Source organism: Cenococcum geophilum, assembly GCF_001692895.1.
Source record: "Cenococcum geophilum 1.58 unplaced genomic scaffold K441scaffold_26, whole genome shotgun sequence".
Taxonomy (NCBI): Eukaryota; Fungi; Ascomycota; class Dothideomycetes; order Gloniales; family Gloniaceae; genus Cenococcum; species Cenococcum geophilum.
In genome coordinates this window covers 1,036,060-1,058,653 of record NW_027137584.1, presented here as the reverse complement: position 1 = coordinate 1,058,653, position 22,594 = coordinate 1,036,060, and the positions used below count along the sequence as shown (strand labels likewise).

Below are 22,594 nucleotides of genomic sequence, written 5' to 3'. Positions count from 1 at the left end.
ATTTATTATCCAGTCATTATTACTAACACTGATTAACTAGTTATGTGGTATAATATTGTCCTTATACTAGGCTGCCTGGTGTATTACTACCTTAAAGATAACAAGCGGTGGAATTACAACCCCTAGGGCATTAATAGCTTTAATAATTGTAACCCATTCTTAATTGCCTGGCTGTACTAATCTAGGCCGGCCAGCCCTATTAGTTCCAGTAATAACTTTCGCAGTTGCAATAACACCCATTTAGAAGCTAGTCTTATTAAAATTCCAGGTATCTTTATTAAGAATCCTATATTATATTTTTATATCTTAAACGCGTTTAAACCAGCCCCAAATAAGTATAGGATCCTTACATTTAGCACGCTGGTAGTCATACTTGCGATTCTATTTAGATTAAAGGTCGTTGTGGCGCTTGATAAATTTATATCCCATTGCTCGCCAACTAGTTGTGATCCGACGTGCTAGGTAGCTAAAAGGCTAGCCATCTCTCGCACGGTAGTAGCCCTAGGTGGCATACCGCGTTAATCCATTAATAGGATCCACTGCTTAAGGCTCTCTTCTTGTGCTGGTATAAGACGGCGATTTAAGGCAATAGAACTGCGTTTTGCTTTAATGCCTTTATCGCGTCGCTGGGCTATAGTTCGGGGCATATTGTACGTGCTAGTAGCAGCTCGGAAGCTTTGAAATTGGCCTTGCTTATAGGCATTAATAGCTAGAATAAGTCTACCCTCTTAAAAAAGAGGATTTTGTTGTTGTGGTGTAGCCATTGAGGTAATAGTTAAGTAACGCGTCGCGTTTTTCACGATATTTTAATGGGGTGGCCCACATGCCATGGCCCACTTGCCCGCGACTACGTACTAAATATGAGGGTTAAAGGAAAGCATTGGATGATTGAAAGAATAGTATCAATATTATATTATGTAATTTCCATTAGCCGATCCTTGCTGATATCTAAATCAATTCTGCTAGTTCTGTATTGAACTTCTGTGTTCTTGCCTTCTTTATTAATTCTGGTTGCGACTTACAACATTCCCAATTTTGAAGCCGCAATTATTTTCCAAATTCCATACGGGCCGAACTTACATGAATGGGTTGCTTTCCCGTTACTAGAGAGCGAAAAGGCCTCTATGCCATCCAAACCACTTCCTCATCCTCTTTCCCATTGAATGCAACATTACCGGATCAGTTTTCGACACTGGGTGAGGCCGATGGAATACGATCTTGCCGGTTTGGCTGACATCTGCGTCATTCTTCTTTTCAAAAACCACGGCTGACCCGCCACTATTTCTAGCAGAGAATCCTACATCTGCCATGGCGTGCACAAACAAATCCCATTCGACGCCCGCGGCGGCCTCCGCGCCAGAAGCAGGAAACGTGTGAGAGAAAACATCAAACGCGCGTCGACTCACTGCTATCTTGGGCTCTGGCTCCTCTGCTGTCATAGCATCCACGTCTCCTTCAAGCTGTAACGCGGTGACGGCTTGATCTGGCCGAGTTTTCACCTTAGCTTTGACTTCTTGAGTGTAGGTCTTTGCCAATTCTTCAGCCTGCCACGACTGCAGCCTGGACATTTTGATCTCTGTACCCATTACACTTCCGATGCTGGCTAGGATTTCTGCTCGTGCGGCTTGAACATCTTGTAGATAGCCAGAGCTGTCATACACAGAGAAGAAGTCCAGCTCGGATCGAATCTCGTCCGCGCTGTATCCAGCTTCCTCCAAGGACCTGTGCCAACACCGGCTCATATTGGTCCAGAACGCCTCCAGCGCTTTTCTAACCCCGTCCGAGCGCTGAAGCCAGGCATGGTCCTTTCTGCCAGCGGGCAGTGGCACTTCGCAAAACGCCTTAAGAGCTGTGGCTAATTCCAACTGGTCCTGTTCTGTAAGCTAATTGTTTTTCTGCTCATACCTCCAAGCCTTTCGATCGTCATTTTGATATACATCATCAGTGTCGCGGTTTGTATTTTGCGGCCGATGTAAGCGAGCTGCTACAAGAAGCTCATGAATGGCAGCGTAGTCGGACAGTTTCTCGTAGAGCGTCTCGTCGAGACGGGCGCGATCAGAGGCCTTGCATGTCGAGATGTGCTCGTCTAGAAAGGCAAACAGCAGGGCGTGGTCGAACCGCTTTTGATCATCCGGCGGACCCTGCAGTTGCATAAGGCACCACTCGAGGAGGTCTTTTTGGAACAGATCGGTAAGAGTATCGCCTTTACGTGATATTTTCATTTGTTCATTTTCCGGATCCTCTTTGAAATTCCAATGACGACGAAAGCCTGGACGCTGAGGGATGATGGCTTGTGGGTGTGCTGAAAATGAATGCATTGCATTAACCAGGAGAAGCTCTAGGGCGCCCAAGGCTTTGTCGTACTTCTTAGGCAGCCGTTCGCCAGGGTGAATATGATCCCTGAAACGGATATAGCATCGCTTCAAGTGCTCAAATTCATCAAATACCCTTTTCCAATACAAATGGACTTCGATATCCCTAAGGAAATCTTGCATAATCAAAATGTGTGCCATCTCGCGTGGGGCTCCCTTGATGACCTGGCACTCATTAACTAGTTTAATCTGACGTCGCATGTAAGGGATATCAGTCTGCAAGAGCAGAAGATGATCTCCTGTTGCGTCCATTCTCGCCTTAGCAAGGGATAGCATAGCATCGACGTTAAAAATTGGAGGCGCAGAAAAGGGCTGGTATGTATCCCTTGCATTGATAAACGCGTCCTTAGAGCTGTGCTCCGTGCGCACCAATCAGGAAGCTGCATACGCAGGCGGTCAATCGTTCTGCCAGAAAACCAAGGCCTCGTAGATGAGGCTATAAATATGTCAAATTTCGTATATATATTATATATAGAGCTTCATTCTTTAGTGTTGAGTTGATCTATGTGCTCTTGCCAGCACGGTCCCTTCTTGCAGAGGGGTATGCGACATAATCTACACCCAAATTTGGTTCGTGGAAACCTTTGAGGCCTCTTCCAGGCTTCACTGTTTCGAGGCTTCTTTATAGTATTTGGTGATAGCTCACAAAGAGGCTTTCGGCGACCAATTCTTTGAACTTGAGTCTTCCTTCCTGCTTGTAGGCAAGCTGCACAAGCAACTGCCGTCTCGTTGATCTTTTCGGGCTTGTACCCGTGCTCTACTACCGGGCACCATATTATCTTGTCCATAGAGACCCTTGATTTGTACTGCTGAGGAACTCGGGCGGAGTGCTTAAATAAGGCGTTGACAAGATCTTCGCGAAAGGCCTTGTGGCCAGCGTGATTAAGCCAGCCGCGAGTTGCGTAGGACGATAACTTATAGGCGTTGGTGACTGTAGTATCAAGAAGGAAGTGAAAGAGAGGCTTCTAAGTGCGGCGATGGATCTTAAGGGAGGTGTAATAGGATCTCATTTGGTCGGCGGTGTCGACGCCTTTCATAAAGCGATTATACATATCAATAAACTCTGGTATAGGTAGCCACTTCCTAGCGGCGTTGCCAAACACCTTACGAGTTTGCCGAGAGCTTGAGGAGGTAGTAGCAGGCCGTCGTCGCTCGCGTTCGACAAAGTTTAAACCTGCGATAGATGACGTCATTAGCTGCAGAGCCTTTGGTGTTGAACTAAGTCACAAACCGTTGCTAATAGTACTCATAAATAGGACCATATTGGCGTCCTTCCAAGCGAACTCCATCACTGTTCCGTCTTCTGAAAGCTTCCCATATAGTGTACCCCATTCAATTTGGCTTTGGTGGAGGAGTTTGAGGTCTGCAAGCGTTTGATCAATCTGCTCAATTGGTGATGTAGTTTGGCTGTTTTCCTGCCCTTCCCTCTGCCCTTTTTTGCCATTAAGTTCCTCACGCCTTGTCTTTGTTGTACGGACTGTTCCTGCACCCCCAATTCCAAGCTGCCGGAGTCGACGAAGTAGTTTAACAGATGTGAAGAGGTTATCTAGCCAAACGGTGTGCTTATTTGGCTGGTAGAGACGGCGGCCAGTAGTAGGATCTTCCTGGGTTAAGAAATCTAGTACTACTGCCTGCGTCTTTAAAAAGCCTTCCTCCTCCACCCAGTACTTATCCAAATCTACCGGGCCTTTGTTGTCGCCTTTTGCATGAAACATCCAATCAAGAACATAACCCTGATTACCCAGTAGCCAGATCTTAAAGCCTTCGGGCGTAGGCTTGGTTGGTATATTGACAATTTCAGATGCACGGCCAGTAAAGCGCTCAATAGTTTCATTAACGGTGAGGTGTATTCCGGGCGTATATAACTTCATTGAAGCAAGGCGAAGCTCCTCACTAAGCTCCTCAATTCTTTCAAAAGTATTCTGGAAGCCTTCGTCCTCCTCGCGTCTTGGCTTAGTACAGTAGAAGTAGCGATCAATTTGCTGCCATCGATTTGCTCCAATGTAATTCCGAATATTATGCATTGTACCATACGAGAAGTCCTTGTGCCAATAGTCCGTGATGGTATTTTCTATGTGTAACCCTATATGAATGAGTACTGCCAAATATGCATGCAGCTCCTGCCTAGATGTAGGCTTCCACCCGCGTGGGAAGTCCTTATCCTCCGGAGGTGGGTGTAGCTTTGTATTCTCATTTGTATACTCCACAAGTCGATCAACTAATTCGTCATTCCAAAATAGCTTAAAAAGCTGCCAAGGATCCTTATTGTCGATATATTCTGGAAGATTTGGCTTGCCATACTCGCAATCGTTGAACATGGGGAGAGGTTCGAAGGAAGGTAGTGGTCTGGGGGCTGGCGGTGGCTTTTTCGCGGCCCGACTTTTGGAAGTAGGATATTGAGTAGGCTGTACAAGATCTATATCATTAGAAGTGTAGTTACGAACCATTGTGGTGGTGTAATTAATTGATGAAGTTATCTATTCTCTACGCGACGCGAGGATGTTGATGTTCTTTGATCGCGTGCACGGGCCACATCTCTAAGTACACTATCAATGCAAGGGATACGGCGACCAGAACGCAACGTCGCCGGTTTTTCTAAAGCCCAGTCTTGTCGTCTCGAGCCCTTCGTAGAAGACCCTGGCCTCCAAGTCGATTTGTAACCGACTACCGAGGCTCGCATTACCTTATGACTCACCACCCGTTTCTTGACATCGTATGTCTCACTACCTATGTCTCACTACCTATTTCCATTACCTATTGCCGACTGTAAGCGCTGTCTACCTCGGCAATTGTGCATCATCCACTTCGTGTATATATAGACGCTTTAGAGCTACATTTACAATCAAGTCGTTCATTCAATTCTTCGCACTGCAAAGCTTACACGATTCCTTGCAGGATCTGTTCTACCACCCTGCGTAGGAATTGCATTAGGCGAGCCTGTGCCTCAAGGATAAGTCTGGCCCGTGGGAATCCTATGGTGTCTGACCGATGCGCCAAATCTGCTACCCATGGCGACAGTTGGCCATATTCGTGGGCCATACATGACGACGCTACTCCCACAGTACTCCGAGTCAAAACAACCGCATGCCCAGCCGAATATCAACTGTCTGTTATCGTATGGAGCCCAGTCCTGTGGGGAGTAGAAGGTTCTATTATGTAGCAGAGAGAGAAATATTGATGGATTGCTTTTCAGAACCGGGATATTTAAGTTGGGAAGAAGAAAGGCATTTCGAAGCTTCCGAGCATCCTTCCAAGGAGGTCTTGTGTTTATGTACCGTGGAAGGAACCATTGATGCGGATATAAGTCTGGTTGCACCTGGATCAGCAATGCCGCTCGTTTATCCCTACTTTTCTTCTTCCAGCGATTCATGATGATATCTCCATGCAAGTGACACTGCTTCTGCAAAATTTGGCGGTCGCTGCAGATTCCGGCAACGAAACCTCCCAATATTTTCTTGGCCTCAGCGTCGGAGATTTTTCTCGTATAGGCAAACTGGGGCATATTCTGTTCACTGCTGAAATAGAATTGATCCTGGCAATCGGCGCATTCACACGGTGGTGGAAATATGGGTGTGTCCTTCTCCCGTATGTACACCACTCTATCTGCCGTCGCAGCCAGTGCGCTATAGTCTATCCCACGAAGGGGAAAATGTTCGTTAACTTGCATGGCGGTAAGAATGCAGTGCTGGGTAGTCTTCAGCGTCTAGAAATGAGGTCAAAGTTGCTGGCAGGTTAAGTTATACAAAGCGGGGAGGCTATGCAATTAAACCGCATCAAACAACAAGTACAGGGTCAGGGAGGTTCGGTGTCGCCCCCCCCGTGCGCGCAGCAGCGGTGGCATCCAATTTCGCTTGAGCTTCGCCTAAATTAGTATGTAGAGCTAGCAGAATTAGATGTAGTGGCCGCCCCATTTGAAGCTATTCGCAATATCTCTTCCTTACTAATATCATGATATTTGCTCTAGATCTTAGTGTAATAGAGCCTTCCTCTCGTCAATATGACCTCCAAACGTACTGCCGCTGCCGCCGTTGGAGGTTCTTCTCGTCCACCCCTTCAAAGGCCTCGACTTTCGCCAATACTGTCCTTATCTACTCCTTAACTACCTATCTTAACGCCATATTCGACGGAGGCGACGAGAGTTATACTATAATCTAGAATAAAGATCACGATATTAGTAAGGAAGAGATATTGCGAATAGCTTTAAATGGGGCGGCCACTACATCTAATTCTGCTAGCTCTACATACTAATTTAGGCGAAGCTCAAGCGAAATTGGATGCCACCGCTGCTGCGCGCACGGGGGGGGCGACACCGAACCTCCCTGACCCTGTACCTCACTGGAATATTATGGTTTTCTTATCGACTGTAACTCGCTTCTAGATAAGAGCCTCCCACATCAAATATTGTCTTGTATATAAATTCTCATGCAAATCGAATATAATTGTATGCGCAGTACTTTTTTTTACTCAAAGATATATAAAGCTCCATTCCTTACTAGCTTCTCTATCACCAAGTCTCGGCAGGTATCACCTGCTCGAATTGTGATCTTATTGAGCCAAAAGGACGGCGCGATCAGGGCGCGACAGGCAAAGGGTGCTCAATCATCCGACGAACTTCCCCCTACACCCCTTACCAACCACACCTTGCCTGGCCGTAGTGTAAGGCGACGCAGATCTGCCAAACACGGTAAGAGAAAGCCTTGGGCATAGCAAAGAAATAGACTTAAGAAAGTTGCGCATACGATATATTCGATTTATCCCTAACCGTTGAGGCGCAGCGCCAAGCTGGCTCGTGCATGAACACTGGTATGAGATGTACAGTTCTCATCACAAAGGCTCGAACGAGAGCCTCTTATTGGCTGGATCCCTATCGATAACGCAGTGCCAGAAGCAACGGGTTAAGGGATATTCGAATTCGTATCACGAGAGTTGGACCGTGCGCGAACACCAAAATCAAAAGCACGCGTATGGTCACAGAGCCTTGACCCTATTGATTCTATTGGCCAGCCCTTATCGATAACAGTAGGACGAAATGCACCAGGGGAAGGGATACAAAGACGATATTTTGATGTGGGAGACGATAAGAAACCACAGTGTTATAGAAATTTATTGCGGTCAGTTGTTGCGTTCCCTTTCTGCTTTAGTTCTGCTCATTGCAGTAAGCCCCTGGCCCTACGTGCACACTCAAGGTGAGTATGTAAGGATCTTCACGCGCATCAACCACGCATGTCTATTCTTTTACCTATAGCATACATATTTCCGTTGCAAGTTTCGAATGAGCCCTGCGCGGTATATATTTCAATCTTTTGATTGGCAGAATCTTCAGTAATTTTAAGGGAGCTGTAAAAGACACCCGAAGCTGCCCACCGACAGCTCAGGTAAAAGCAGCAGGTTCTCGGGATTGAAGCCGCAGCTAAAAATAAAGAAAGAATCCTTGCGTCCGTGTATTAAACCGCTTACGCTAACCGTCCCGAGAGAACAACGAGTTGCAGCTCCATGCTGCGTTTGGATCCCGCTCAGACGCACAGCCAAGGAAGAAGCCAGGGTATAATGAGCTTCTTCCACGCGGCAGAGATACCTTGTTAGTGCGACCTCCAGAGATACTCTAGCCGCTCGTCAAGCTTTATCTCTAGGCTACTCTCAGCATTTCTTGTCCAACGTATGTAGCCGTCCTGCTACTCCATCAGTTGCAATGACTGAAGCAGACAGTCCCATACAGATCGACGATTCCGACCGTGACTCTTCTTACAATGACAGCGATGCAGCATCGGAAACCTCTTCCCTACGCTCGAGTATTTTCAAATTCGTATACGAGAACGGGAGGAGATATCACAGCTTTCGAGCCGGGACATACTGGTAGTGATGCACCTCCTTCTCTAGCCAATTTAAGGTCCTGACAGTTTCATCACAGGGGCCCCAACGATGAAAAAGCCCGTAGGTTGAGGCTGTAATTCCTCAATATACCTACTGATGAGCTCCATATAGAGGATAATCTCGACCTCTTCCACCACATCTTCACCCTTTCTCTAGACGGGAAGCTCTTCCTGGCTCCCATCAGTCCGAAGCCGCAACGGGTGCTCGACCTAGGTATGACACAGACTCCGCGCGATGCAGACTTCATCTGGCGTGCAAAGCTCAATATGCAGGCAGGCACGGGCACTGGCATCTGGGCCATGGACTTCGCCGACGACCACCCCTCCGCCTCGGTCATCGCGACCGACCTCTCCCCAATCCAACCCGACTTCGTCCCGTCAAACCTTGAGATCCAGATCGACGATTTCACCGCGCCATGGACGTTTGAGCCGGAAAGTTTCGACTTCATCCACGCACGCTCCATCTACGGCTGCGTGGCCGATTACCCCGCCCTGTACGCTGAGGTTTACAATGCGCTTAAGCCCGGTGCGTATTTCCAACAGGCTGAGATCAGCGTCGTCCCAAAGTCGGAGGACGGCTCTATCGCGGGGACTCACATGGAGCAATGGGGCCCCCTGGCGCTAGAGGCGGGTGAGAAATTCGGGAAGAGCTTCCGGATCGCCGAGGACTCGAAGGCTCTGATAGAACAGGCTGGGTTTGTCAATGTTACCTATCGGAGGTTTAAATGGCCGATTGGTCCGTGGCCGAAGGATCCGAAGCTGAAGGAGATTGGCTCATTCAATCGCCTGGGCTGGGAGGATGGCATTGAAGGCTGGGCCATGTATTTGTTCACGAAGTATCTTGGGGTAAGTGGGGTGGTGGCCTGATTCTGACATTTCTTTTTCCCGTTGTCTGTCAATGCATGCGGCTAAATCCGACAATAGTGGCGTACCGAGGAAATCCAGGTTTTGATTGCTGGCATCAGAAAGGAACTCCGTGATAGTACTATTCACGGTTATCAAGAAATGCAAGTTTCAGTTTGAGCCCGGGAAACTGAAGAACTCTCATATGACAATTGCTAACCTTAAAGCCAGGACTGTATGTTATGGCCAAAGACCACCCGGTTAGCTAGACGATATAATTAAAATACAAAATATGTGCACGATTATCCAAACTTCTAACAAGAGAAACATCTAACCACCTTGAGCATTCAATAATTCAAGAATCCCGCGTCCGCATCTAGCCTACAGAACGGCGTTCGCCACCGGGGCACGTTACGGTGCATCGGCGATCGTCCAACCAATTAAACACCCCCGCAGCACAACCTAATGTCTAGCATCAAGTTCCCGTTCGGACGGTCCTCGTAGAAACATAGTATTTGTTAGAACGGCTTTCCCCGAAAACGGGTTAGCCAGCCTAGGCGCAGAACAGCGGCTCGGCTCTTGGGTCGGGCCCATTTTTATGCACTCTTCTGCACCCTTGATGTTCATCTACTGTAAGACGCTTATTCGTCACTGCCAATAGTCTATCACACGCTCGAGACCACACTCAGCCACACAAGAGTAGGCGGTGAAAGTCCTGATGATGCCTACGTTTGCAATGAAGATCGCGTGCACCTCTCAAATGAAAGCACTACTAAGGTGGCCAAGTAATTCCACGAGACGAGCCTGCATCTCATGCAGGAACTCAATACAGCAGAAGTATATCTCCTCAGTTTTTATGATGGTTGTGCTGAGCGAGTTTATTTAGCGCGTTTCACTTCCACAAAACAAGCAGACACGGGGAAGCCGTTGCAACTTCTACAGATTTTTCAACGACTGACAAATGCAAACTACTTTTATCAAAACTGTTACCATTAGGGTATATTTCGGCATCTTTAACCTATTGCTTCTATATGTTCCAGAATCTCAGACTATTACATCGGGCCTGGACGTTCGCTCTACGATTCTACGGAGGGAGACCCTACGAGCACGGATCGGCCACAGTAGCCCACGATTAGGGCTCTTACAGCCCTTTTTGCTTAAAAAGGGATATTAGAGCCATAATTAGAGGGTTAATATTGGCTCTCTACAGCTAATTTTATAGTGGTGACTCTAATAGACCTTTTAGTCTATGCGAAGATTATTCATTCATCGCCATCAAGACGAATAGGTATTAAGTATCTAGATTCGTCACGTACGTGAAGTTCGTGGATTGGCTTGCTCCCAGCCTCAATTTCAGCCTTGTTAGAGCAATTAATATCAGAATGCAGAAGAATGCCCTAAATGCAACGCTAATTATAGAACAAGTACAGAGCTTAGAACTAGATATAGTGCTGGTTTCAGCAACCGTTAAAATTGCTGAGCTAGAAATATGTAGACAAGTCGCCTCCCCATGTGTAGTGTGAGCAGTGTTTACAAAAACACAATGTGTCATTGTAGCGGCATGGCTCTGTGATGAGGGTTTGAATAGAAACTCGACCAGAATAACAATCGTGTAAAGGCAGTTAAGCTAGAACTTGATCTACTGGTTGAGGAGATAGGCATTTTCTTTAAAATATAAGTTCTAACGTGGGGTATTGGCTCCCAAGTTGTGTCTTTAGTCAGTATATAATTTCTGTAGTCCCTGCCGTATAGATTAACATTGTATCGGGGGGGGAGAGGGTAGAGGATTTCATGTCAATATCATAGGGTTGCTTTTGAAAGACTAGCTTACTCGGGTAGGCTGGTATATCTAATATCCGTCCAAACGGAAAACAAGAGGTTAGTCAAGTTTTCGTCATTCATGTTCTTGCTGGACAGATATGTTATTCTACCTACGCACAGATACACAAGACTTTGCATGCCCATACCCTACAAGCGCAGTCCAACTACCGCGATAGAGCGATATCGTCGATACGTAGAATCATTTTCACTGTCTCTGCCGCCAATTCAATAGCGCTAGTGCTGACTAAAAGTGGCTGCAGCACGTTCTCCTCCGCGATGTCGTTCTTGACGCCTCCGCTCTTAATGCTTACACCGGCGTTTCGCTGACCTTGAGCATGTCGATGCCTGAGGTCAGTGACGACCCTGATCGAGTTAAGACCGGCGTTCTCTGCCAGGGTTGTCGGGATGACCTCCATTGCCTCTGCGAAAGCTTTCCAGCAGATGGATTCAGTACCCGTGAGTTCACGGGCCTGGGCAGAGAGTGAATGTGCGATTTCAATTTCTGGAGCACCACCTCCTGCCAAGAGAGCCTTCTTCTTCACTAAGGATCGAATAGCGCAGTGTGCGTCGTGCAGACTTCGTTCCGTTTCGTCCAAAATAAGTGAGTTGGCGCCTCTGCACACAATCGATACGGTCTGTGCTGAAGCCTTCACACCTGTGACTTTGACTATCCGTGCCCCCGAAGCCTGAACTTCTTCGATGAGATCTGCTGAACCGAGTTTGTCTTCGGTGAAAGAGTCGATGTCGGCAATAGGTTTGCAACCAGTGCTCTGTTTTGGGTTAGTTATAATGAATTGGAGGATAGCATTACGATCCTTGCCTTGCAGATGAACTCAATCTCATCGCGCTCGATATCCTTGACGGCTAGGATATTGAGTTTTGCGAGGAAGTGTAGACTTAGATCGTTGACGGCGTCTCTGAGAATTGATTTTTGGATAAAAAGAACATTGCATTTCGCCTTCTTGATTTTCTTGACCATGTTGAGGAGGTATGTTCGCTCCTCCTTTAGAATCTTGTCCATTTGGCGATAGTCATTCACGACGATCTGGTTCTCCATGTCCGGCTTCGGTGGACTGAGCTGGAACTGTATCAGACCTATCCTGGCCTTTTCCATGCGTGTGGGCCCACCGCCACTCTTGACTACCTGCTGATTTAGCACCAATCCATCCACCATCTCACTGTCTTCTATCGTCCCTCCAGGTTTTTTCAATATTCTTATGTTCTTCAAATCTACGTTATCCGCCGTCTTTGGATCAATGACCTTGAGGACAGAGTCTACCGCCATCGGTGCTAGTTTTGGCTCCTGCGCAACAATTTTGGAAGACAGCGACGTGGAAGCAGCTTTGAGGAGGGTTGATCGATCGGATAGAGAGATGGGAATGGACATGTCACTGAGAATCTGTATAGATGCGGCAGCAGCGCGCTGGAAGGACTCTGAAATGACCGTTGGGTGGATTCCTTTCATCAATAGCCGCTCCGCGGCACCTAGTAGGCTACCAGCGATCACTACTACTGACGTTGTTCCGTCTCCAGCTTCGATATCCTGAGCGTGAGCAAGGTCTACAAGCATTTTCGCTGCTGGATGCATGACACTCATCTGGCTGAGCATGGTGCTACCGTCATTTGTCTGATTGGATTTGAGCATTCTGAATTTTTAGCGCGAAGGTTGACAGGAGTCTTACGATTATAGTTTCGCCTTTGCCAGTTTGAATCTAACAATGGGTTAATAAGACGAAAAAGCATACCCAGAGTTAAATATCTCGCCATTTTGTCCATTCCCTTTGGCCCAAGTGACTACCTAAACATTAGCTTCCCCACCTTAGTTATTTTTCGCGGAGCTTACGGTTCGTATAGCATCAGCAACAGCTATTATTCTCTGTTAGCTGGGGAATCGTTAGAAATCTTAGAAACTAAATACCTCTTGCTGCTACTATGTTTGCCGTCCGCACTGCCCTAGGCTTTTCCTTATCCTTCAAGCTTGTTAGTTTGCATGTTTACTGAAGATTCTTAATTAAGGCTGTACCCGAAACGCTGTATTGAATGCATTTCCACTTGCGATTTGAGTCGCCATGGTGTCAAGGAAGAGTTATTAAAGGTATTTGAGTATGGGTGTGGTGTGTATGTCCCCTCCTTCGCTGCCCTCAACTTTTGGCGACGCGATGAAATTCGAGGTCGCGCATCGGAGGTTAAGCGCCGATTCTCCGCAGAGCCTCAGCTTGCCATGTTGATTACAGAGGACTGGAGCACCGAGCTATTCGCATCCACCACATCATTGCTCTCTCTCTTCGCTACCTCTGATTCTATTTACCTTATCCACTCCAAATCCTTGGACTTCTCTAGTATCTCCAGAAAGCTTTAGATCATCCCGAGACTCATTCGTTCACGCGACACGCAGTCGCCGTAGCCACCATGCCCAGTGCCACCGGCCAGAACTGGGAAAAGTACCAGAAGACCTTCGCAGATGATGAGGTAGAAGAGAAGAAGATAACACCTCTAACAGATGAGTACGGCTCTGATGAACCTCGTGGATATTTTGTTACAGCCGGGCTAAGCTAGCACGCAGGGATATTCAGGTGCTGAAGACATACGGGGCCGCTCCCTATGCTGCGGAACTGAAGAAGCTTGAGAAGGAGATCAAGGACAAGCAGCAAAGTGTAAATGAGAAGATAGGTAAGTTTCCGCATCTTCGCATTCCATGAAAGTCCGTACTAATCCATCAAATAGGTGTGAAGGTAGCTTTCAGCCCAAATAGCCAATAGCTTCAGCATTTATAATTCTAATAATTCCGCAGGAGTCAGATACCGGCCTTGCACCACCACACCTATGGGATATTGCAGCGGATCGGCAGCGGATGCAGGAAGACCAGCCTCTCCAGGTAGCCAGGTGTACGAAGATCATACAGGACGAGAAGGACCCGGAGAAGAGCAAATATGTCATCAACGTCAAACAGATTGCCAAGTTCGTCGTTAACCTGGGAGACCGGGTCAGCCCGACTGATATCGAGGAGGGCATGCGAGTTGGGTACGTATCAGTCTCTCTGCAACCTCTGTATTTCACTCTATGGGAGAACATAACTAATGGAATCCTGTCAATAGCGTCGATCGGAATAAGTATCAAATCCTCCTGCCTCTACCCCCCAAAATCGACCCCAGCGTTACGATGATGACCGTAGAAGACAAGCCTGATGTAACATACGGCGATGTTGGCGGTTGCAAGGAGCAGATAGAAAAGCTCCGAGAAGTCGTCGAAATGCCCCTCCTGTCTCCCGAACGCTTCGTCAACCTCGGTATCGACCCACCAAAAGGTGCTCTTCTCTACGGCCCCCCAGGAACTGGCAAGACACTCTGCGCGCGAGCAGTCGCCAACCGAACCGACGCCACCTTCATCCGCGTTATCGGTTCTGAGCTGGTGCAGAAATACGTCGGCGAAGGCGCCCGCATGGTGCGCGAGCTCTTCGAGATGGCACGGACAAAGAAAGCCTGCATCATCTTCTTCGACGAAGTCGACGCCATCGGCGGTGCGCGGTTCGATGACGGCGCCGGCGGTGACAATGAGGTGCAACGGACCATGTTGGAGCTGATCACACAGCTCGACGGCTTCGACTCGCGCGGCAACATCAAGGTTATGTTCGCAACCAACCGGCCCTCAACCCTCGATCCCGCGCTTATGCGACCCGGTCGTATCGACCGTAAGATCGAGTTCTCTCTGCCGGATATGGAGGGCCGTGCTAATATCCTGCGCATCCACGCTAAGAGTATGAGCGTTGAGCGCGACATTCGTTGGGAGTTGATTAGTCGGTTGTGCCCGAACAGTACTGGTGCCGAGTTGAGGAGCGTGGCGACTGAGGCGGGGATGTTCGCGATCAGGGCTCGGAGGAAGGTTGCGACGGAGAAGGACTTCTTGGCGGCCGTAGATAAGGTCATCAAGGGTAATCTGAAGTTTAATTCGACGGCAACGTACATGCAATACAATTAGAATGGGAGCTGGAAGGGAGAGGAGAGGGGAAGTGAATTGTATTTTTGAGGCATGAGAGTCAGCTTCTTGGCATTCTGTACGATAAAAAGGCTGTGGCTGCATTCGAGGCATCTTAGAAGGTCTTATCCAGGCACAGTATAGCCAATGCAGTCGACTTAGACATCACTATCCCAACTTTCACGATCTTGAGACTTCACAAACCCCTACTCCACTTGAATCATTTACGTATCTAGTAGTTTGACCACGAGCAACCGCAGGGAACGATTTGATAAATCAAGAACGTTCCCATTCCACAACATGCAGCTAAAACGATCGATCTCCTTGCCTCTTTCCCTAGTTACGTGTACAAGCTCCGCTCTGCACAACAGATTCTTTATACATATACCAATCCCTCAATCCATGAAGTTTAATACGTCCGTTTGAATGGCGGTACAGCCTTGCACTCATTCTCATCGAGCGTCGTGCCCGTAACAGCCCTATACCCCAACTTAACCTCACCATGCGGCTTCTTCTGCCATGACAGCGTGTGCTTCATCCAGTTCTCATCGTCACGGTCAGGGTAGTCCTCACGGGCATGGGCACCACGGGACTCCTTACGGTTGGCGGCGGCCTCAGCCGTCTGCACGGCGCAGGTGAGCAGGTTACGCAGCTCGAACGTCTCGACGAGGTCCGAGTTCCAAATCATGCTGCGGTCCTTGGTGCCAACGTCGGAGAACATGGCGTCGACGTTGTGGATCTTGCGCACGCCCTCGTCGAGCGACTCCTGCGTGCGGAAGACGGACACGTCGGTTTGCATAACTTTTTGCATCGCGTTACGGATCTCGGCCGTGCTTTTCGGCCCGTCGGCTGTGCGAATCTGGTCCACGACTGAAATGGAGTCAGCGCCCGCATCGGCGGAGATGGGCTCGTGCTTTTGGCCTGGTGTGAAGTTGTCGCGGATTGTGTGGCTGACGGCGCGGCCGAAAACGATCAGGTCGAGGAGGGAGTTCGCGCCAAGACGGTTGGCACCGTGGACAGAGACGCAGGCAGCTTCACCGCATGCGAAAAGACCAGGGACAACCTTGTCGTTGCCACTCTCGTCTACTGTTAATACCTCGCCGGTGTACTTGGTAGGAATGCCGCCCATGTTGTAGTGAACGGTGGGGAGCACGGGGATGGGTTGCTTGGTGACATCGACACCGGCGAAAATAGCAGCTGTCTCAGAGATACCTGGAAGACGGTCGTGGAGGACGTCCGCGGGAAGATGGCTGAGCTGTAGGTAGATGTGATCCTTCTCGGGGCCGACACCACGGCCTTCACGGATCTCCAGAGTCATGGACCGTGAGACAACGTCTCGAGAGGCCAAATCCTTCGCAGTAGGTGCGTATCTCTCCATAAACCGTTCGCCCTCAGAGTTGAGGAGATAACCGCCCTCACCTCGCGAACCTTCAGTGATCAGGCAACCAGCACCGTAGATACCAGTGGGATGGAACTGCACGAATTCCGGATCCTGGTTAGGAAGGCCAGCACGGGCAACCATAGCCATACCATCGCCAGTACATGTGTGTGCGGATGTGCAGCTGAAGTATGCTCGGCCATAACCTCCGGTGGCCAAGACAGTGTTCTTAGCCATGAACCTGTGTAGAGTGCCATCTTCTTGATTGTAAGCAACAACACCCTTGCAAATGCCATCTTCCATGATCAGATCAGTGGCGAAGAACTCAATGAAATACTTAGTGTTGTGCCGTAGCGACTGGCCGTAGAGAGTGTGAAGAAGAGCATGACCAGTTCGGTCAGCAGCAGCGCAGCACCTATATGCTTGACCTCCCTTGCCATACTTCTGGGATTGGCCACCGAAGGCTCGTTGATATCTGCAGTAATTCTCACTTAACTTATGTATTCGGTCTGCCGGCAAGAAAACTTACATTTTGCCATCGTCTGTTCTTGAAAATGGGCAACCATAGTTCTCGAGCTCAATGACACTCTGCGGCGCCTCTCGCGTCATGTAGTGGATAGCATCTTGGTCACCGAGCCAATCTGAACCTTTTACAGTGTCATACATATGCCATCGCCAGTCGTCCTCGTGCATACTATAGAGGCACGCGTAAGCTTTGGAGGAGCTCTCCCGCATATGAATAAGCTTGAAAAACTTACTTCCCCAGCGCAGCATTGATACCTCCTTGCGCAGCTACCGTATGTGATCTTGTGGGGAAGAGCTTAGATATGCATGCGGTGTTGAAGCCAGCTTCAGCGAGACCAAAGGCGGCGCGCAGGCCAGAGCCACCAGCACCAACAACAATGGCATCATATTCGTGGTCTATTACGGGGTATTTACGGTTAATATAGCCAGAAGCCTCCTTTGCTCTCAACGGTTCAGTTGTGAAGATACGAGATGCTGGTTTTGTCGACGAGAAGGCTCGTGAGGGTGTCTTGAGACATTTGGAGAACTGCTGAAGAACGTCATATGTCAGCCATGCATAGTATTACAAACTTCAAGAGCAATTACGTGTATAATAACCCGTGCCTGCGGAACAGACCATAAAATGGGTCGAATCATGGCATAGTCAATTGCCCCCAGCAGCCTTCTTCGCGGGGTCTGCGGAGAAATGTGGGTGGCTCGATTGGCAAAGCTAATGCTCGAGGGTAGAAGTGTCTCACCTGGCTTGCGAACTGGAGACGCCGCATCCTGAGGCAACTCATGATGTCGGCGATGGGGAGTAGAATTGAGGGCAGAACTCCAAGGATGCGTGTCTGATGATCCCATCAACTTGAACGTCGGCAACGCCAAGAGCGAACTGCGGCAGATGTGATTCGCTAGTGATTCACTCACGATTTGACCTCGGAAGAAATCCGCCTACCGAAAGGATCAGCGGAATGTGAACGCTAGTTTCTACTCCAAAATACCGCAACAAAGATGCTCAAAGAGAGATAGAAGGGGATATCTTGGGGTGGCAATTGCGAAGACGCTTTGTCGTTGTCCTGATCATCAACTTTTTCATGCCATTATTCGGTTCCTAAATCACATCGTCATGGACTCTGGAGCAGAGAAAGTGCCATGGCATGACTTTTATTTGGGTGGCCTTACTTATCCCTTGCACCGATAATTATGTGTTCGGAGTTGTGGCCCGTGCATAGCAACACCAAAATCTACCAGAGTTCACGGCTTTCAAGTTGGTGTTCCTGGCTGGATGCGCACGGGCCACAGCTCTGAACACATAGTATCGGTGCAAGGCTATGGTTTTGACATACCCACCAAGGTCACGTTTCGTTATCAATTCACTAACACCTCCCGCAAAAAAAAAAGTTGACTAATTTTTCATTGAGCTATCCTCTCCATCGAAAAGCTAGACTAACAGGAGAACGCCTGGATTACCGGTCCTCACCGAGCCATGAAATGCATGCAAGAACTCACACCACCAATTTACGAAGCAGGGGCAAGATCCTTCTTGAGCGTACCCAAGTACTGCCTCTTCTCTGCTGGTGTCTGATAAGCACCATGACCGAACTTGGACGAGGTGTCGATCCATTTGAGGTCGACCTTCTCCAATGCTCTCCTGCTTGTGTGCGTGAACATGGATTTGCGGAGAGTCATAACTCGCTTCTTCACACCAGGAACTGCGCCCTTAAGTAGGACAAAGTCATTCTTGACCTCACCATATCTAACGAAACCACCCATGCTGCATTTAATTAGCTTTCATCATACTTATGCAATGATCAATGGACTTACGGGGTGATGGTCTTCTTGGAGACGTCGAACTCGGTTGAAGCATTGCCTTCATCAGTGCCCTTGCCAATGCGGTAGATTTTGTGGTTGACAGAGGTACGATGGTGGTAACCCATTTGACCAGCGCGGGCAACAGTCCACTGCACGTGGGACGGATGCCACGCACCAATACAAGCAACCTTCCGCAGACCCTTGTGAGTCTTACGCGGCAGCTTCTTTGTACCCCATCTAGCAGTGACGCCGTTGAAACCGTGACCCTTGGTGACCGCGATACAGTCGATCATCTCGTCTTGCTCGAAGATGGAGCTAATCTCGACTGGCTTCTCAAAGAGACCGTGCGCGAAAGCAACCTTGTCGGGGATGCTTCCTCCGTTGACCTGGACCTCCATCAAGTGTGCCTTCTTCTGCTTGAGGGGAGTCTTGCTAATCTGAGTGTGGGCGAGGACGCGAACGACGGTGCAGTACTTCTTGATCCTCTCGAGTTCACGAGTGATAGACTGGCCGCTGTTCTCCGAGTGCTTCTTGGCGTACTTGGTGAAGGCCTTCTTCTTGCTCTTATACCAGTTCTTGTAAAACCTCCGTTTGACCTCATCGCTCAAATGCTCAGCCCAGACGGTGGTGAGAGAACGCAGGCCACGGGGGGTCTCAATGTAGCCAACGATACCAACAACGATCATCTGCGGAATATTGTAAGTAATTGGGTCTGCAAGCACCAATTATAAGTTATATGCATACAGGAGGAGTCTCAATGACGCTGACGGCCTCGACGATTTCCTTCTTGTGGAGCTTGGCACCAGGTCGGTCCAAGTCACGCACAATGGTGGTCATACCGGCCTTGTAGCCCATAGCAGCAGTTAGGTGGACGGGCTTCTTTGGGTCATCTTTGGGGAAGCTGTCGCGATTGAAGTTAGCTAGAGAAATTTATATGAAGATGCTCTGCGGCGAACCTCTTGACCTTGCCTCGGTGTCTGGCAGCTCTCTTCCGGGGAAGGAAGGCCAATGACCCATGGCGGGGAGCCTCGAACTTTCGGTGCGACATGTTGATGCGACAGTTCGAGATGCTGTTGGGTTAGTTGTTGCTTTGTCGACGACGTCGTTTCGAGGTGGGATGGAATTTCTGAATTTCGTTTGTGTGGGAAGCGAGCTACGGCGGCCGGGTTGCGCGCTACGGCTGTCCACTCATTCCAGAAATGCACCGGAAACCCCACCGATTCACTTCAAGCCCAGCCGCAAGGGCATATTCGTAGGTACCGATCACAACCACGGCTTTGTCTTGATAAATTTATATCTCTCTTCCTGACTTTTTCTCGTACCCATATCTTGTCGCCGAGCTGGCCCCAGCGACCACACACTTCACTGCCCTGTATAGCTCTCGCCAGCCCTTTCAGACCCTCCTGCCATCCGTCGTATCCACGCAGCCTCGACGTCGGCGGCGCCAAAACCGGGAAGACGTTCTCCAACACATACCTCTCTACCAGGCTACTCGACGAAATACCCTCGTCATTTCTCTACCAGTACCGTGACCGTTATTGCTGGATTCTGGCTTAAGCTTGTGCTGGCCCCGCTGCGAGAATCATGGTAGAAGGAGAAGGCAATCCGACGACGTGGAAGTTCACACAGTCAGTACTCCCTGTGTGCACAGACTTTGATACTTGACCGAAATCACGCACTGTCAACAATAATGTCTTTCATGCAGCGGGCTCTGGCGCCGGCTTTCTTGCAAATTACTTAAGCGGTGACAGCGTACACTGATCTCGATCTTAGATGCTTCGGCGACAAAGGCGATGTAGAAGATATCACGGAAGGTATGTTTTAATATGTTTTAATAGGATCCCGGCTCTTCTACCTATTGATCCTTCTCTCATTCCGAATAAAATTTGTACATGTTTATACTAACGCTTATAAACAGCGGATATCATATCCACTGTTGAATTTGACCAGACCGGCAACTACCTAGCTACTGGTGACAAGGGAGGGCGGGTAGTGTTGTTCGAACGAAACGAAACAGTACGTATCCCTTGCTTCAGCCCAGTTTCCCTGCTGTATCATCCTGTTGCCAAAGTATGGCTTTGTGGGATAAATCTAACTCTACTAGAAAAAAACTTGTGAATACAAGTTCCATACCGAATTCCAGTCCCATGAGCCCGAGTTTGACTACCTCAAATCATTAGAAATAGAGGAGAAGATAAACAAAATCAAGTGGTGCCGACGACAAAATGCCTCACACTACCTCCTCTCCACAAACGACAAGACGATAAAGCTTTGGAAGGTGTTTGAGAAATCGCTGAAGGTTGTAGCGGAGAATAATCTATCACATGAGCTGACACCTGGTGGTGGCGTTGCTGGAGCTGGTGGACCTGTTCGGAACCCAAATGCACACTTCCGCACCGCTGCCGATCTGAAACTTCCCCGTCTCACCCATCACGATAACGTCGTAGCAGCTGTACCACGGAAGACCTACGCAAATGCTCATGCCTACCACATCAACAGCATATCAGTCAACAGCGATGGCGAAACATTCATTAGCAGCGATGATCTCCGGATCAACCTATGGAACCTCAATATCCAGGACCAGAGTTTCAACATCGTCGATATCAAGCCGGCAAACATGGAGGAGCTGACGGAGGTTATCACAGCTGCGGAATTCCATCCGATGAGTTGTAATTGGTTCATGTATGCTAGCTCGAAAGGAACTATCAAGTTGGCGGATATGAGGGAAAGCGCGCTGTGCGATCAGCATGCTAAGCGTACGTTCTTTAAATTCAACCCATTCCTAGGCTGAAATGGAGAAATAAGCAAACGCTAACCTATCTCACAGAATTCGAACAAGAAGAAGACCCATCTTCCCGATCTTTTTTCTCCGAGATCATCTCATCAATATCAGATGTTCGTTTCTCACACGATGGCCGCTACATACTATCCCGAGACTACCTTACGGTGAAAATATGGGACGTGAACATGGAGCGAACACCTATCAAGACTATTCCTATCCACGAACATCTCCGACCCCGCCTCTGCGACACTTATGAGAACGACAGCATATTCGATAAGTTCGAGGTGGTATTTTCAGGCGACGCGAAGAATGTGATGACGGGCAGTTACAACAACAACTTCATGATTTACCCATCAGACCCAGAGAAGGATACAGAAGTGGTATTACAGGCGGACAAGTCAGCATTTAAGGCAAAGAAAGTTGGCATACCGACACCTATGAACTCTTCAACGAGCCCAACAGCCGCAGGGAACAAGAAGGGAGGATCAAGAGCAGGTAGCCCTGCAGCAGGTGCCGTTGGCCAGGGCCAGCGCATGAGGAAGGAGACAGACGCGGACCAGATTGACTTCAACAAGAAGATTTTGCATATGAGTTGGCATCCATTCGAGGACAGCATTGCAATCGCAGCGACAAATAACGTGAGTATTCTCACTCTACAAGGCCCTGAGGAAGAATGTGAGCGCTGATTGTTTTATCTAGCTTTTTGTCTTCTCGGCATTGTAGGGGGAGCAGGGTCTTGGAGGGGTCATATCTGGAAGGGCTTTCGCGATCTGAGATGCCCTCCCGCGTGCTAATTTTTTAATCCATACGCTCTTCCTCCTCTTCACTGAATCCATTCCGTTTGTATTTCCGGTAGTCCGTTCGGCGGCACTAGCTCTGGTAGATGGATCTTCTCATGGCGAGCATGCGCAAAGACTGTTATGACGATTCAATTCGATCCGTTTAAGCAATGCATATCGAATGCAGATGGAGGTTCAATGGGGCGAATGTCAATCATATCGTAGTATTATGAGTAAAGGTGATGACCTTGTACTCGGAGCACTGGATGGCCTGACGGGAACGAATAGCAAATTATATAGAATGCAAAAACGAAATTCATGATAAAATGTATTGTTTCGGGTCCTGGTTGCTGACGCACCGAATCACTGTCGAAGGGTTGGCTCTTTGTTCCTTGGTGACATGGCTCGTTCCCATCTACGATGAGCGCAGCCCCAAAATGACACGTCCTGGATTGTTC

General features: G+C 48.6%; 6 protein-coding genes across 6 annotated transcripts; 3 read left to right on the top strand and 3 right to left on the bottom strand.

Annotated features, from left to right (window-relative positions):
* Positions 1-8,035: 8,035 nt before the first annotated feature.
* On the top strand, positions 8,036-9,389 carry K441DRAFT_661401 (putative methyltransferase). Its single transcript, XM_067648866.1, has 6 exons — positions 8,036-8,225; positions 8,281-8,303; positions 8,355-8,456; positions 8,520-9,088; positions 9,167-9,249; positions 9,317-9,389. Exons 1-6 carry the CDS (start codon positions 8,062-8,064, stop codon positions 9,348-9,350), a joined length of 975 nt encoding a protein of 324 aa, XP_067503009.1. The 5' UTR covers positions 8,036-8,061; the 3' UTR covers positions 9,351-9,389.
* Positions 9,390-11,020: 1,631 nt separating this feature from the next.
* Positions 11,021-12,865, bottom strand: K441DRAFT_661399 (T-complex protein 1). The gene is made up of 6 exons (XM_067648865.1): positions 12,825-12,865; positions 12,750-12,772; positions 12,671-12,700; positions 12,589-12,618; positions 11,727-12,533; positions 11,021-11,676 (listed from the first exon to the last, which is right to left on the bottom strand). The coding sequence occupies exons 3-6, from the start codon at positions 12,671-12,673 to the stop codon at positions 11,071-11,073; spliced, it is 1,446 nt and encodes a 481-aa protein (XP_067503008.1). The 5' UTR covers positions 12,674-12,700; positions 12,750-12,772; positions 12,825-12,865; the 3' UTR covers positions 11,021-11,070.
* Positions 12,866-13,315: 450 nt separating this feature from the next.
* On the top strand, positions 13,316-14,881 carry K441DRAFT_687714 (26S protease regulatory subunit 8; the record flags this gene model as incomplete). Its single annotated transcript, XM_067652116.1, has 4 exons — positions 13,316-13,410; positions 13,470-13,576; positions 13,705-13,927; positions 14,002-14,881. The coding sequence occupies 4 exons, from the start codon at positions 13,316-13,318 to the stop codon at positions 14,879-14,881; spliced, it is 1,305 nt and encodes a 434-aa protein (XP_067503007.1).
* A 406-nt stretch (positions 14,882-15,287) lies between these two features.
* K441DRAFT_687713 (succinate dehydrogenase subunit A) lies at positions 15,288-17,560 on the bottom strand (the record flags this gene model as incomplete). The annotated part of the gene is made up of 4 exons (XM_067652115.1): positions 15,288-16,731; positions 16,786-16,950; positions 17,015-17,307; positions 17,519-17,560. 4 exons carry the CDS (start codon positions 17,558-17,560, stop codon positions 15,288-15,290), a joined length of 1,944 nt encoding a protein of 647 aa, XP_067503006.1.
* Positions 17,561-18,186: 626 nt separating this feature from the next.
* K441DRAFT_638075 (60S ribosomal protein uL3) lies at positions 18,187-19,623 on the bottom strand (the record flags this gene model as incomplete). Its single annotated transcript, XM_067646528.1, has 4 exons — positions 18,187-18,537; positions 18,588-19,261; positions 19,320-19,476; positions 19,532-19,623. The coding sequence occupies 4 exons, from the start codon at positions 19,621-19,623 to the stop codon at positions 18,282-18,284; spliced, it is 1,179 nt and encodes a 392-aa protein (XP_067503005.1). The 3' UTR covers positions 18,187-18,281.
* A 176-nt stretch (positions 19,624-19,799) lies between these two features.
* K441DRAFT_638071 (protein phosphatase 2A regulatory subunit PR55) lies at positions 19,800-22,476 on the top strand. The gene is made up of 6 exons (XM_067646527.1): positions 19,800-20,203; positions 20,349-20,389; positions 20,494-20,591; positions 20,680-21,331; positions 21,403-21,995; positions 22,057-22,476. The coding sequence occupies exons 1-6, from the start codon at positions 20,160-20,162 to the stop codon at positions 22,078-22,080; spliced, it is 1,452 nt and encodes a 483-aa protein (XP_067503004.1). The 5' UTR covers positions 19,800-20,159; the 3' UTR covers positions 22,081-22,476.
* Positions 22,477-22,594: the final 118 nt, after the last annotated feature.

Coding starts and splice junctions, on each gene's coding strand:
- K441DRAFT_661401 (XM_067648866.1), top strand. CDS start 8,062: ATGACTGAAGCAGACAGTCCCATACAGATCGACGATTCCGACCGTGAC. Junction 8,304..8,354: donor CCCCAACGATGAAAAAGCCC/GTAGGTTGAGGC, acceptor AGCTCCATATAG/AGGATAATCTCGACCTCTTC. Junction 8,457..8,519: donor GCAACGGGTGCTCGACCTAG/GTATGACACAGA, acceptor ATATGCAGGCAG/GCACGGGCACTGGCATCTGG.
- K441DRAFT_661399 (XM_067648865.1), bottom strand. Junction 12,534..12,588: donor GCAAAGGCGAAACTATAATC/GTAAGACTCCTG, acceptor AAATCCAATCAG/ACAAATGACGGTAGCACCAT. Junction 11,677..11,726: donor AGATTGAGTTCATCTGCAAG/GCAAGGATCGTA, acceptor AACCCAAAACAG/AGCACTGGTTGCAAACCTAT.
- K441DRAFT_638071 (XM_067646527.1), top strand. CDS start 20,160: ATGGTAGAAGGAGAAGGCAATCCGACGACGTGGAAGTTCACACA. Junction 20,204..20,348: donor ACGACGTGGAAGTTCACACA/GTCAGTACTCCC, acceptor TCTCGATCTTAG/ATGCTTCGGCGACAAAGGCG. Junction 20,390..20,493: donor TGTAGAAGATATCACGGAAG/GTATGTTTTAAT, acceptor GCTTATAAACAG/CGGATATCATATCCACTGTT.